General features: G+C 37.8%; 1 protein-coding gene across 6 annotated transcripts in view; it reads right to left on the reverse strand.

The window, feature by feature from the left end:
* Positions 1-15,460, reverse strand: part of BBX (BBX high mobility group box domain containing) — a 285,709-nt gene that overhangs the window by 69,384 nt on the left and 200,865 nt on the right. For all 6 annotated transcript variants that reach the window (XM_058731518.1, XM_058731517.1, XM_058731512.1 and 3 more), the window contains one exon: positions 9,306-9,373. In XM_058731518.1, coding sequence (XP_058587501.1) covers positions 9,306-9,373 — 68 coding nt within the window. The remainder of the gene's footprint in view (positions 1-9,305; positions 9,374-15,460) is intronic.

The following is a 15,460-nucleotide window of genomic DNA, read 5'->3' on the forward strand; positions in this document are numbered from 1 at the left end:
CAATCTTCTCTATGATTTAGCTATAATTCTTAATAACTAAGAAAGGGGAATTATTAGCAAATGAAGAATTACAACAAAGTAGTATCTTCTTCCATAAGTATACTTCATATTGTGAAACCAGTAGATACAGAAATGTGATCCAGCCTCCCGATAACAAGATCACACCAGTTAGATGCATTGTAAGTGCTTTGGAAAGCTAGATATTAGCAAGAGCCTGTTCCCACTTCACAAGGCACAAGACCACAGCTACACACAGTGGGATTCTGATGCACACATATGGTCAACAAAAGGGGTAAGTGCACCGGTTCTATCTGAACCATACATTTCTTTCCTTGCTAATCCAAACATTTGTTGATAGTCACTCCTTCAACAAATACACAATAAAAACCTACGATGTGCCAGCCACAAAGACTGCTGACTGCTTTTAAGAAGCTTACATTCCACTAGTACACATTACATGATAGGGAATAAAATGGTAACTAAGGGAATGTGGCTTGTGATCCAAGTACAGGGGGCAGCTACACAGTTAAGAGGTACGTGCACACTGGTGAACTGCCACAGAGAAGCAGCCTTCACTCCTTCTGGGACAGGGAGAAGTCAAGATAGTAATGTCTGAGATATCCCAAGAAGAAGCACCAGAATTGCGGAAATGATGTGACAACAGCAGAAGGAAAAGTATGGAGGCAGGTGCCCTGTGTGTTTGCGAAACAATGACTTTCTCAGTATGGATGAAGAGTAGAAGCCTGGGAGTGTAGTGGGAGATGAATCGAACTGAGAGAAATTTGAATTCCATGTTACAAAGTTTGAAAATTAGGCTGAAGGCATTGGGGAGCCAGCCAAAGTTTTCACTCAGTGGAGCAGCATGATGAGAGATACACAGTTAGATAATTCTGTCAGTGGAGTGCAGGATGACCTTGGCTGAGAAGTGACTGGAGGCAGAAGACCAATTAGAAGGTTAAAAAAATAAACTAGCTGAGATGTGGGGTTCCAATTAAATCAGAGATGGTATTTGCCAGGCCCCAGTAATTGCCTGGAAAGATGTCAGGGCTGAGGGAAAGGGTCGGACAAAGCCTTTCACTGAAAGAGGGAATTTGAAGAAGAAAGGTTTGGGGGTGGGGTGTAGGGGGTTGTCTTCTACGGGAGAGGGTTTGTGAGTAGAGGATTCCATTTCAGAGTTTAAGTATAAAGATCCCTTGTGATGCCAAGGGCCAGTGATCTGATTCTCGCCCTCATTCAGCATGACCCAGTCTTTCCTACAATTGGAGGCTTTCTTTGGCCAAGTATTCTATAACAGAGTACCTGAGTGATCATTTAATTTGCATTTAATATGAGATGTTAAATGAAGCTCTGAAATGGACTTGAGCTTAAACACAGGTGAATTAAATGTAAGCATATTACATCCAAGTTAGTCCCTTCAAAATGTTTTTGAGGATTAAAATAAAGCCACTCTTAATTAAACCTAAATTAGGTTAAAGAGAACCTGAGTAGTGAAGCACTGCACCTGGCGAGCTGATCTCAGGAATGAGCCACAGCTGAGAAGAACACTGGGTTACCCTGGGGAGCATAACCAGATAACAACGCATAGACCTGCACGCTCCCAAAATTGAGAGTACAGGTCATGTGGCTGAAAGGAAGAATAAGTCTGTGGTTTCACTCAGGGCACCAGGGCTACCAGAGTATTCATCCAGCACCATTAAGTGAAGTTCTCCTATCATTATAAGCCATGTGGCAGAGCACTACTATGGAGTCCGGAACAGACTCCAGGCCACTTCTACAAGTCACTGCCATAGCAACTGAGACAGCAGCATCTCTCCTGCCTCAATTTCTTCACATGATAATGTAGTTAACAGTACTACTCTGCCTTCTTCCATGGACAATGTGAAACCAGAATGCAGCAGTGTATAAAAACATGCTCTCAACAGCACAGTGCCCACAACCGCCCTTCCCTTTTATCCTCGTGTTCTGCATCCTCCTCTTTCTATCCCAGCTCACTTGCGGCCCACCTTCCCCAACACCCCTTCCTACCACCTCTGGGAGACTAAAGAGCCCATGCAGTTTCATCACTGTCTTGAGCAGTGTGGCCTGGGAACTCAGCAAGGGTAGATGCTTCTTTGGGCCTCAAGCCCACACTGCTGACATATGGAAGAGGCTGGGCAAAATGGGCAGTGAACAGTGACTTAACCAGGAAGGAAGGAAGGAAGGAAGGAAGGAAGGAAGGAAGGAAGGAAGGAAGGAAGGAAGGAAGGAAGGAAGGAAGGGTGGGAGGGAGGGAGGGAGGAAGGAAGGGAGGAAGGAAGGAAGGGAGAAAAGACAGAAAGACAGAAAGGAAACACAGAAAGAAAGAAGGAAAGAAAGAAATAAAGAAAGAAAGAGAAAGGAAGAAAGAAAGAGAAAGAAGGAAGGAAAGAAAGAGAGACCGGACAACAGTTCCAGCCAAAATGGGCAGTGAACAGTGACTTAAACAAGAAAGAAAGAAAGAAAGAAAGAAAGAAAGAAAGAAAGAAAGAAAGAAAGAAGAGAAAGTAAGCTCAAAAAGCCCATTTGCTATTTAATGTAAAATTTAAATATAGTGTATTTCCTCATCAGATAGGTTTAGAAGCTATGAAACTGTGAGAAGGGAATAAAAGCTTTCATGGGAAGGGGTAAGAGTTGGGGGGGTTGTGGAATTCAATGCATCTAAGTATAGTGGAATAGTCTAATTAGCAGCCTAAGGAAGGCACACATCAAACGAGCTCAAATGTACCAACAGGTATGAAAATAATTTCGCCTACTTCACTGATGTCAGAAATTATAATAAAGACAGGTGAGAACTTTCAATTTTATCGAAATCTATAGGTTTTAAAAACTTAAAACTCACAGCGTTTAAAACATGGACATAATCTTTCATTCACTTTACAAATACACTTGATCCTTGAATAACACGAGGGTTAGGGGGGCCAACAGGAGTCAAAAATCCATGTGTAACTTCTGACTCCACAAAACCTTAATTACTAATAGCCTACTGTTGACCAGAAACCTTACACATAATGTAAATCCTAGCACTGTGACTTCCTGGCTCTACGATCTTGGAGAGGCTATTTAACCTCTCTAGCCTAGTTTCCTCATTTATGAAATGGGAATAAGAATAATACACCAACCTCAAAGGGCTTGTTGGGAGTGAAATGAGATAATCAGCCTAAGTGCTTAGCATAGTGCCTGGGCCAGAAAGCATTCCTGAAATACCCCTGTAAAGGTCCAGCACAGGACACCACAGCAGAAGTGGCCTGAGCGAAGGTCAGGTGGGTGGGGGGCTGAAGGCCCCGTATCCTGCATGAAGCCAGTCCTCCTGGGTTCAGATCTCAGTTCTGCACTTCAAGTTGCACAACTCTGAGCAGGTTATTTAGCCCTTCTGCTTCCACTTCCTCATTTAATGGTTTAATATTTACTTGTGAAGCAAGACTTAACTCACAGGATTGTTGTGAAGATCAAGAGTTACTCTTAAGTAATGCATTTAAGAACAGTACCGGGAGGGGCGCCTGGGTGGCGCAGTCGGTTAAGCGTCCAACTTCAGCCAGGTCACGATCTCGCGGTCCGTGAGTTCGAGCCCCGCGTCAGGCTCTGGGCTGATGGCTCGGAGCCTGGAGCCTGTTTCCGGTTCTGTGTCTCCCTCTCTCTCTGCCCCTCCCCCGTTCATGCTATGTCTCTCTCTGTCCCAAAAATAAATAAAAAACGTTGAAAAAAAAAATTTTTAAAAAATAAAATAAAAAAAAAAACAGAACAGTACCGGGAATGAAGGAAGTGCTCAGTAAGTGATAGTTTTGTAACTACTCTGCAAGCAAGGAGTCCTGCAGTTTAAATCCTATCTTTGCTCCTATCTCAGTTGTTTGAAGTCTTCTGATGAATCAAGACTTAAACATAGAATACAATGAGAAAAAAAATTTTTTTAAAGAATTTTATTATAGAGTTTATAATAAAGAATATAACTAAATATAATCAAGAGCTATAATGCATTAACACTGGCAGAGCAATTATCAGGAATGAGAGGAATCAAATCTGGCTCAACAAATCAGGAAGGGCTCCTTGGAGGAAGTGAGAGATTGATATTACAAACATGAAGCAAAATCTATTGAATATTTTCAAAGTTCAATCATATAGAAATTTGGATAAACTGTTTTACTTTTGAACAGGCAGATGGTGATCAAAAAAATCACTCAGATTTCCTCTGAAGCCAGAAATACCATGTGAAGAATAAGCCCCTGTATCTTTTTATATCATTAGTTCCATGAGGGCAGAGACTTGTGTCTGGGTTTGTTTCCTGACGTGACTGGCACAAAGTAAGCATAGGCAAATAACTGTCATAGGACTGAATGTGTGCAAAGATGGCACACAGTTCCTACACTGTTCAATTCTTACGTGTGACCTGTACAGTCCCTTCATAATGGGGGTGTACCATCATTTGCTAGCATCTCCTCCACTAACTTCCATGCTAACTCAGCTACTCTGCTGAAGTCATACTTCCTACACAGTGTTTCTTCCCAGGTATTAAAAAGTTGTCTCCTTCTTGAGCACCTAGTGATAGAGAGTAAATTACAACTGCACTTTCCTACAAGTTTTCAATGGACAAAGAACTGCATGTGTGCGCACACACCTGCATGTGTGCATGCGTATATGCATGCGCTGTTGGTAACGCACACAACATCCTGTAGGAGCGATGCACGACATAACTTAAACTTTCAAGTTAAGTATGAAAGGCCTAGAATAACATAGGGTGATAATATTAGGGGCCTGCAGTAATGCTTTTCAGGCATTTTCAGAGTTAAAACTACCTTACAGGTTTTATTTCATTAATCTTCATAGATGTCTTGAGGGTTAGAGGTAAGTGGGTATTATTATTAGTTCCATTTTACAGGATGGAAGGCAAAGAAAAAAGTGGCTTGATCAGAACTTTACACTTCTAACAAAAGAACTAGGCTTTCTAAAATCACAGAGCTAGGGGCGCCTGGGTGGCTCAGTCGGTTGAGGCTCCGACACTTGATTTCAGGTCATGATTTCACGGTTCTTAGGACTGAGCCCCGCATAGATCTCTGTGCTGGCAGCCTGGAGCCTGCTCGGGATTCTCTCTCTCCCTCTCTCTCTCTGCCCCTTCCCAGTTCACGCACCCGCTCTCTCTCTCAAAATAAATAAACATTTTTTTTAAATAAAATAAAATCACAGACCTAAAATCTAATACATTTCCCACACATTTGAAAGTCTGCCTGGGGTTAAGTGTCTGACTTCGGCTCAGGTCATGATCTTACCAATTGTAGGTTGGAGCCCCAGTCCGGCTCTGTGCTGACAGCTCAGAGCCTGGAGCCTACTTCAGATTCTGTCTCCTTCTCTCTCTGCCCCTCCCTCACTCACGCTCTGTCTCTCAAAAATGAATAAATGTTAAAAAAAAAAAAGTCTGCCTTCAGTTACAACTAAAAAGATAATGATGCCTTCAAACCTTTTTATCAGCTATGATTATCGTGCCTCACTTTTAAAATTTTCCATTACTCCCCAAACTATCCCTTCTGTTCTAGTTAAGATGACTTTCTGACTTTTTGGCGCTGACTTAGGTCCAATACTGAGTGTTGTCTTTTCCAATACTAATCCAAGCTGTTCTATATATAATGTGTTGACTAACAGTCCCTTTCACACTCTCTGAAATGCAGCACTCTCTGCCTTTATTTTGTAATTTAATTCAGCTTTGCATTTTTATTAAAGTAACAAATATAAAAAAGTATAGAAGATTTTTAGTCCTGGAGATCACTTCTACAAACTCTAGATCACATAATCATTATAAACTTTATTTATTGCATTTTCATCTTTAGATAATAACTCCCTGATATAAAATGTAAGGGTTTAACTCTCTTTATGTAACTGCCTTCTCTTTAGCTCTTCCCAGAGTCTGATGTGAATGTTACTTTTTTTAAAATGTTAATTTTATTTTGAGAGAGAGAGAGGAAGACACAGTATCCGAAGAAGGCTCCAGAGCCTGATGTGAGGTTCGAACACAAGAACCCGAGATCATGACCTGAGTGGAAGTCAGATGCTTAACTGACTGAGCCACCCAGGTGCTCCTAATGTGAATGTTACTTTGATGTTGAACAGATGGGCTCCTCTGCAGCCCTTTGTAGGCCTATTTTCAGCTGATCATTATATTGTGTTTTATTGCTAAAACAACTTGGGTTTGGTTTCTGATTTAAATATGTTTGCTTAAATCTCATATTCACTGGTACCATCCTTTTCCGTTTCCTTCCCTCTTACAGGATTATTTCCTAATGAGACTTCTATGCTTACATTTCACTGGATCTCAACACAGACAAGCTTAGTCTGGCATTCTGAGCCACGGGTCACTCCTTAGTGTCTTTCCTGTTAATATATCTATTTTCTTTCCTCATCCATAAATTAATGACAAACACTTAAAAAAGTTACTTAATGCATTTCAATGTGCTCTGGATATAAAAGAAGTAGAGAGCTAATCATTTATGTGAAAAATAACTGTAAGTACAAATTTCATCCCTTTTACTTGTCAGAAAAGTTACCACAATTGAAACGGCAGAAGAAAGCCTGCCTCAATCACAGCAGCATGTAAAAATGTATACCTCAGAATGCAACAAACTTATTCTGGCAAATTCAGAGTTAATCAGGAGATTCAGGAAAAAGAGAAAATTCAAACATTTTCTTTGTCATTATTTCCCCACTGATATCTCAAGAACCTATAATTTCTCTCTAAAACTCTAAGACTACTTCAGATAGATGTAGAAAATATTATAGGCCAAAGAAGCTTTTAATCTGGAATTTTATTACTTCAGATATTGGAAGATATTCAGATATATCATTTACATCTGAAAAATTATTATTTACAAGAAGCCTCGATACCTTCTAAAATTATTTTTTTAAAAACGACTATTAGTATATTAAAATTTCCACATTTAAAAATATAGACTTTTGAGGATTTTTTCTATGTAGTTAGGTTTCAGGATAGTGAACAAAGGAAACTCTCCTCCCTCTAAGAATAATATTTCAGAATAAGAATTCTGTCATGCCATTTTAAAAAGCCAATATGATTAGACTTTTCCTGTGGCAGAATTTTTGTAAAATGTCACTTTATTTGACTGGTCTTACCTCATAGTGTAAACAGACATCACAGTAATTGTTCCAAATGTCAGCAGTATGAAATTTCTGGAACTCTCTCCTTATCTCATTATCCTGATAATTTTCTTAGGAAAATGTAAGTACATATTTACTATATTTGTCTTACGGTCATCATCTGTCTATGTACATAGAGTTGTATATACATAGAGCCCCTAAAGTTGTACAACCACATTTGTATATCTGGAATAAGACTAGTCTTTGCACAGAAAATAGGTGCTAAATGGAGTACACTGATATATCGGATAGGAACTCTCAGAATGAATCATATTTAGACATAGGTTAATTTTGTACAATACTCACTGCTTAATTGTTTCAGTATCTCAAGACTAGTTTCAATAATGACCTAAATATATCTCTGAGATGAGAAGTAGGAAAAATGAAGAAGGAGCTGTATTCTTAGAAGTGGTTCTTAAAGACCTAACTGCTGGCAACTTCCTCCCAAGGAGCACGGATTCCCTTCTCCTACATGGTTCACTTCTTCAAGTAATTTACCTTTTTAAGTTTGTTTAGCTTGAGAATTCTCAAAATAGCTCCCATTCCTCAGAAATAAAAGGTTGACCAATGCACTGTTTAAATTACTTGTGTCAAAAGTCTGCTCTTCTTAAAAGGGAGGAGAACTTCTCACTGAGAAGAGCCCAAGAGGTAAACTTTAATCAAAAGTTGGGGTGGGGGGGAAGGGAGGAAGCAGTCTTTACTATTTTTATCTATCTGTAAGTTCTATGGATGGATGTTTATTTATTTAAACGTGTTCCTGAGAGTTAGAAAGAATGGTAACAGAAGTTGGGAAGAAAACATCATTATAGTATAGTCTGTTAGAAAAGGTGATGCCAACTTTAATAATACAGCACATTCTTGGGAATCATGAGTCATACTGTCTTGAAAGGTCAAGTGTGCATTAGTATTCCAAAATTCAGCTTGGGATTCATGCTTGGGATACTCTACACCTAAGTGAGAGTCAGTCTGGTTCCTATTAGGTAGCAGCCATGTGTCAGAAAGGGAAATGACTTCCTGAGAATTCTAGTGTGTCAGGAAGTAAAAACATGCTGAATAACAAGTATGTAAAGGCACAAAGTGACATGTCAATTTTTTTCAGCTAGAGATTAGTACCACGTAAGTAACTACCAGAATACCAGTTTACATATTCTTTTGCTACACTGAATTGAATGGAATCAAAATAATTATGTTAAACTGAATATACGGTCACCAACTATGGATCACAAATGTAAACAACACATAATAATGGCCTTTGTGATATAAGTATCTTACATGGTATCTTCTAAAACCACTATCTGAATGAGTCCACTGTATGGCATACTGGTAACTTTTTAAAAAAGTAGAAAATACATGTATCTGCAGTAGAATGAGATGCCTGCTATGTTGCTGTAAATAGCGATTCTGGTCGGGCTTGAAAAATCTCCATCTCAAGTAGCTGACGTCGGTAAAACAATATGACCTGCAGGTTAATTTGTCTGGCCTCTGTTAAATGGCCCTGGAAAAGCAAGAAATTTCACAAATGCAAACTATGCATGTTTAACTGCTACTACCTGCCGATCAAAACCATACCTAAAAATGTTTTGTAAAAGCAGTCCAGAAACTGCAAGAAAATAAGAGATCATAAAACCAAGGTCATGAGGGCCTGGGTCCTTTTTGTTTTCCATTTTAAAGAATAAAGCAATCTTGGAGTGCCATGTTTCATACACAGGAGTCTGGATTTATTCAGGTACCAGAGAGATTGACAATTAAACTCTCATTTTTTCACTAGCAAGTCTACATGAGAACATCACAAAAAACAGGGTATGTTATGAGTAGATGGAATGAGTCCTAGGACCTGCCCTACAGACCATGACACAATCATGGCAGATGCTAACATTCAGTATATTCCGTTTCTTTCTCTCAGGTTCACAGAACCTCAAAAATCTGCACCTGACTTGTTTGTGTCCTCTTGGACTTATTTATACCACTACTGTTATACTCAAGGCGCAATACAAAGCACAAATAGATCTTGACAAAAAGAAAAGAAAAAGAGAAGTAAAGTTTGCTTATGAGCTATAAACAGTGAAACTAAAAAACATTGTGAACAGAATACAGATGTCTGTGTTTTCAAGCCCCAGCGTGAGCAGAGCGGTCAGGGATGGGGACCACCTTACCTCTGATGTTCCAAGAGCATGTTCTCCAGCTAAAAGTAGCATGCTCAGGCCTCCCATCTGAGTAGGATCTAAAAAAGTCAACAAGAAATAAATCATCAATCCACAAGCATGAGGTACATACAATCCACAGAGTCGAAAGGGAATACTAACAAAGACTCAATCCAACAGAACCATATATAACTTTTTATAGAAAACTTTCAAAACTCTTTATATAGCAATAACCTAGCATATATGTGCTTAAGTATGTACTCATACTTTTGTGAGCCTTTTAAATTCAACTATTGTCCCACCATTCCAACATAACCTGTTCTTCAGTTCCATAGCTGTTTAGAATATGAATTATCTTCTCATGTGATGTTTCGTGCCTTATTGAATGGGGAATTTAGATGGATTAAAAAAAACAAACCAAAAGAGTACTTATACTTAATGTCTACGAAGTTTGATATTGTCATTCTCAAACTGTTATTGCTACCATGTAAAATTAGGGCTGATACAAAAACCAGACTATATGAGAAACTACAGAACAGAGACAAATTTTATAAATGGGCCTTCCAAAATCTACTAGTGGGTTTTGTTGAAATAATCTTTCTCTAAAACTTTCAAAAACAAATTTACACTAGATAATTATGTATTTTTGATATTTTAAATCTTAGGAGTATAGTCAGGCCCTTCTTTGAAATACTTTTAAGATTTTAAATGAATCCTTTTTATATTAGTGAAGGTCTTTATTCTCTTCCTTCAATAACCAACGGAAACAAAAGGACAAAATAAAAACAGCAATGTGGTAGATCTACAATCCAGAGGTATAATTAAACAAGTTTTTTTTTTTTTTAAGTAGACCTCATGCCCCATGCAAAGCCCAACATGGGGCTTAAACTCATGACATCAAGACCTGAGCTACAATCAAGAATCAGATGCCCAACGAACGGACAGAGCCACCCAGGCGCCCCTAAACAAGTAAAGGATTAAAAACAGTAACAAACCTATAGCCTTTAAGATTATCTTAAATGAATTAAGTTTTAGATCTGCAATGAAATAACATATATGACAGTGCCTAACTCAGTGCCTGTCCTAGTGCATATAGGTCCTAAATAAATACGGTTTTATTTTTAGGAATCTCTCCTAAATTAAAAATGAGAATCAGAAGCACCTGGGTGGCTCAGTTGGTTAAGCCTCCAACTCTTGATTTCGGCTCAGGTCATGACCTCAAGAGTTGTGAGATCAAGTCCCACACTGGGCTTCATGCTAAGCATGGAGCCTCCTTGAGATTATTTCTCTTTGCCCCTCCACCTAAAAAATAAACAATTTTTTTTTTTTTAAAGAGAATCAGGCATACTCTTGCGTGAAGACACTGAGGTGTTTTTCTTTTCTGTTTAAAGATATGACCTTAAGTATATTCTTGTATACAATCTGTCTTACTCATGAAGCAACTCTGACCACATCTTGTATACAAATTTTTTTAAAAATTGAAAAAATAATCTGAGGTTATTAAAAAAGAAAAAGAAAAAAAAAGGTTATCACAGGGGAAAACAGGCCACCAAATGATCAGGTGGTCTAGAAATAGCTCAGTGTTGGAAAGTAGCCACACAGGAAGATACACATACAGAAAACACAGGAACTCTAGCTTTTATGATGAAACAAGGCACTTTGCTGTTGTTTTAAGATTCCACTTTTAATTAAATGTTGAGTTTAAGAACTACTGTGCTTTGTTAAAATAGACACTTAAATCTGTTTAAAATTAAAATAAGGAGGGGGAAATAAATTTAAAAGAAAGTAAAATTTTAATTTGGTTCTTTAGGGCAGCTAAATACTTTTACAGCTGTCATTCTAGGGATCAGGAGGACTGGATGATTGCTTTCTAATAGAAATAAAAATGTTTTAGTTCAAATATAAAGTAAAATAGGAACATGCTCACCTGACGATTTATTTCAGTTATGCACCAATGTAACTTTGCTGTACAGATAATAAAACACAGACCAAAAAACTGCCATCATCCTTTACATTAATTTACACTTACATAATGTTATCTAGAACATCAAAAATATACAGATAGCATGCTTTCCCTTTACCAACAAGGCCTGTACTCAATTAAATTCTATAGCACTTTCCCTTCTTGGAAATCATACATCTAGCTGCTTTGGGATTATTGAAAATAGCAAAATCTCATATGACAAGGACTAATGGAAAAACAGAAGAGGCTCCATGTTGAGGAAAAGCTTAAATTGTCCTTTAAAGACCCTGTAAGGATCCCTCAGATTCAAACAGCTAGGCACCATGTTTAAAAAAAAAAAAATTTAATGTTTATTTATTTTTGAGAGAGAGAGAGAGAGAGAGAGAGAAGCAGAGAGAGAGGGAGACACAGAATTCAAAGCAGGGTCCAGGCTCTGAGCTGTCAGCACAGAGCCCAATGGGGGCCTGAACCCACGAACCATTGAGATCATGACCTGAGCTGAAGTCGGACACTTAACCGACTGAGCCACCCAGGCAGCCCTAGGCACCATGTTTTAATTAAAGGCAAACCTATTTGCTTTCATTGTGTTGTGAGAGATACCACTGGAAATATCACAACAGTGTTATCCACTATACATACACCATCTCAACAAGGCCATGACCATGGGTTACCAACATATGTCACAGACCCTCACAGAATGACACAAACTCAAGAAGGTGTTTTCTTTCCTTATTTTACTTTAAAAGAACATTGTTTTTGTAAAGCTGACCTGTAAAAATCTTGGTTGATGTCTAGGTCTCAGACAGTTCGATTTGTAGGTATGAAAGGCAGATAAATAAACTGTCAAAAATGGTATAAAAAACAGACATCTTTCATAGTTTTCAAAGGTTTCATAGCTTTGTCTACAATTATTATTGGTTTGTGAAGAGCCATTGTATGAAAAACACCTACTGTTGTTGATTTAGAACTGGGAGCAAAAGCTGTGGAAGACAAACGATAATTAAAGGAATTCCGTTGCCAGCCAATCATCCATATAGTCTTTTATGATCCTGATGATAAAATGTTTTATTATGAAACACTGCAACTGATATAATCTGGAAAGTCCACAGGGCTCACCAAGACTGCTGGAAGGAGAACGAAACTACAGTTGTACAATGACAGCTAAAAGTAAGAGCCCTGCATTTTGATTCTTCTGGGATACACAGGAGGATCATTTTGGTGGTTTACCTAGAATTATACCATAGACACCTACATGACAACTACCTGAAGATTTTGTTTCCTCAGGATGCTATTATGTCAGACTGCATTTCTCCCCCCCCCCCTTTTTTTTAATGTTTATTTATTTTTGAGAGCGAGAGACAGAGCATGACCACGAGAGGGGCAGAGAGAGAGGGAGACACAGAATCTGAAGCAGGCTCCAGGCTCTGAGCTGTCAGCACAGAGCCCGACACAGGGCTCGAACCCACGAACCGTGAGATCATGACCTGAGCCAAAGTTGGATGCTTAACCAACTGAGCCACCCAGGTGCCCGTCAGACTGCATTTTTTAGTGTTCATATATGACAACACCACATGCTTTGTTACACTATGAATCACACACTGAATCACTAAGTTTTTCTTTTATTTTTTAAGGATCCTGCATACACTTTTCCCTTAGTGGGTGCACCAATTTACAACAGTGCACAAGGGTTCCCTTTTCTCTACCTGTTCATCAGCACTTGTTCTTGCTGGTCTTTCTGATGATGTTCATTCTAAGAAGCTGAGGTGGTATCTCAATGTGGCTTTTTAATTTGCATTTTCCTATTGATTAGTGATGTTGAGTGTCTTTTGAAGTACCTAGTTGGTCATTTGTACATCTTCTTTGGATCAATGTCTATTCAGGTCCTCTACCCACTTTTTACTTGGGTTTTGTTTCTGTTTTTTACTACTGACTTGTAGGAATTACTTACAGATTTTTGGGTATTTGGATTTTTTATTTTGTTGCTTGTGCTTTAGGTGTCACATCCAAAAGAGACCATTACCAAGACCTATGTCAAGGAGCTTTATTCCTATGTTTTCTTCTAGGATTTCCATAGTCTCAAATTTCATATTTAAGTCTTTAATCCATTTCAAGTTAATTTTTTATGGTTTAAGATATGGGTCCAGTTTCATTTATTTTTCCATGTGAATATCCAATTACTCCAGCACCATTTATTGAAAAGATGATCTTTTTTCCATTTAGTATTCTTGGTTCCCTTGTCAGATATTGGTTGACTGTGTAAGTTTGGGTTTACTTATGGGACCCTGATTCCCTTCCATTGGTCTATATGTCTGTTTTTATGTCTTAATGACTATGGGTTTATAGCTTGAAATCAGAAAGTATGAGGCCCCCTCCTTTGTTCTCATTTCTCAGGATTTCTTCAGCTACTCAGGGTCTTTTGTGGCTCCATATAAATTGTAGGGGTGTCCCTTCTATTTCTGTAAAAACTGCCATTGGAATCTTGGTAGGGATTTCTTTATAGATGGCTTTTGACTGTATTGTTTTAACAATATTAATTCTTTCAATCCATAAACACAGAAAACCTTTCCATTTATTTGTGTCTTCTTCAATTTCTTTCATCAGTTTCTTGTAGTTTTTGAAGATCTTTTACCTACTTAAGTTTATTATTATTTTATTGTTTTAATGCTATTGTAAATAGGATTGATTTAGTCCTTTTTCAGAATATCTGTTGTTAGTGTATAGAAACACTACTTATTTTTATATGTTAACCTCGTATCCTGCAACTTTACTGAATTCGTTGATTAGATCCAATAGTTTCTTGGTTAAGTCTTTAGGATTTTCCAAATATTAAGTCATGTCATCTGCAAACAGAAAATTTTACTTTTTTTTTCAAAACTTTTTTTTTCTTTATTTCTTCTTCTTGCCTACTGCTCTAGCTAGCACTTCTAGTATGATGATGAATAAGAGTGATGAGTAGACACAGTTGTCTTATTCCTGACCTTAAAGGAAAAGCTTCCAGCCTTTCACTATTATGAGGCACCTGTGGGCTTTCTCTATATGGCCTTTATCATGTTAAGATACCTTTCTTCTGTGACTAATTTGTTAAGAGTGTTTATTATGAATGGATGTTGGATTTCGTCAAGTGCTTTTTCTGTATTTATTGAGATGGTCACATAGGTGTTGAACTATCCCTGCATCCCCAGGATAAATCCCACTTGATCATAGTGAATGATCTTTTTAATGTGCTGCTGGATTCAGTTTGCTAGTATTTTGAGAATTTTTGAATCTATTATTTGTCAGGAATATTGGTTTGTAGTTTTCTTTCCTAGTAGTGTCCCTTTCTGATTTTGGTATCAGAATAATGCTGGCTATCATAAAATGAGTTTGGGAATTGTCCCTCCTCTTTGATATTTTTGGGAGAGTTTGAGAAGAACTAGTGTTAATTCTTTAAATGTTTGGTAAAATTTACCAGGTAAGCCATCTGATCCTGGGCTTTCCTTCATTGGGAAATTTTTTATTACTAACTCAATCTCCTTACTCATAATTGGTCTATTAAGATTTTCTATTTTTTCCTAATTCAGTGCTGGTACGTTGTAGGTTTCTAAACATTTCTCCATTTCTCCTAGGTTGTCCAGTTTGTTGGCATATAGTTGTTCATAGTAGCCTCTACTGATCCTTTGTATTTCTGTGGTATCAGTTGCAATGTCTTTTTCATTTATAATTTTTTAAATTTGAGTCTTTTATATTTTTTCTGTGGTTAGTCTGGCTATAGGTTTATTTTTTCAAAGAACGAACTCTTAGTCTCATTAACTTTTTCTCTTGTTTTTCTGTTCTCTATTTCATTTATTTATGATCAAATCTGTCTTATTTCCCTTTTTCCACTAGCCTGAGCTCTGTTTTTCTTTCTCTAGTTTCTTAAGGCACAGAGTTAGGTTGTTCTGGGGATCTTTCTTGCTTCTTAATGTGGGCATTTGTTGCTATAAACTTCTCACTTAGAACTGCAAATTCTGCAGTGTTAGGTCTCCATTTTTCGTTCGTCTCAAGAAACTTTTTTATTTCTCCTTTAATTTCTTCTTTGATCCATCGATTGTTCTATAGACTGTTGTTTAATTTTCATGAGTTTTTCAATTTTCCAGCTTTCCTCTTGCTTTTGATTTCTAGTTTCATGCCATTGTGGTCAGAAGACATTTGGTATGGTTTTAATTTTCTTGAATTCGCTAAGACT

Source organism: Neofelis nebulosa, chromosome 5 (assembly GCF_028018385.1).
Source record: "Neofelis nebulosa isolate mNeoNeb1 chromosome 5, mNeoNeb1.pri, whole genome shotgun sequence".
Classification (NCBI taxonomy): domain Eukaryota; kingdom Metazoa; phylum Chordata; class Mammalia; order Carnivora; family Felidae; genus Neofelis; species Neofelis nebulosa.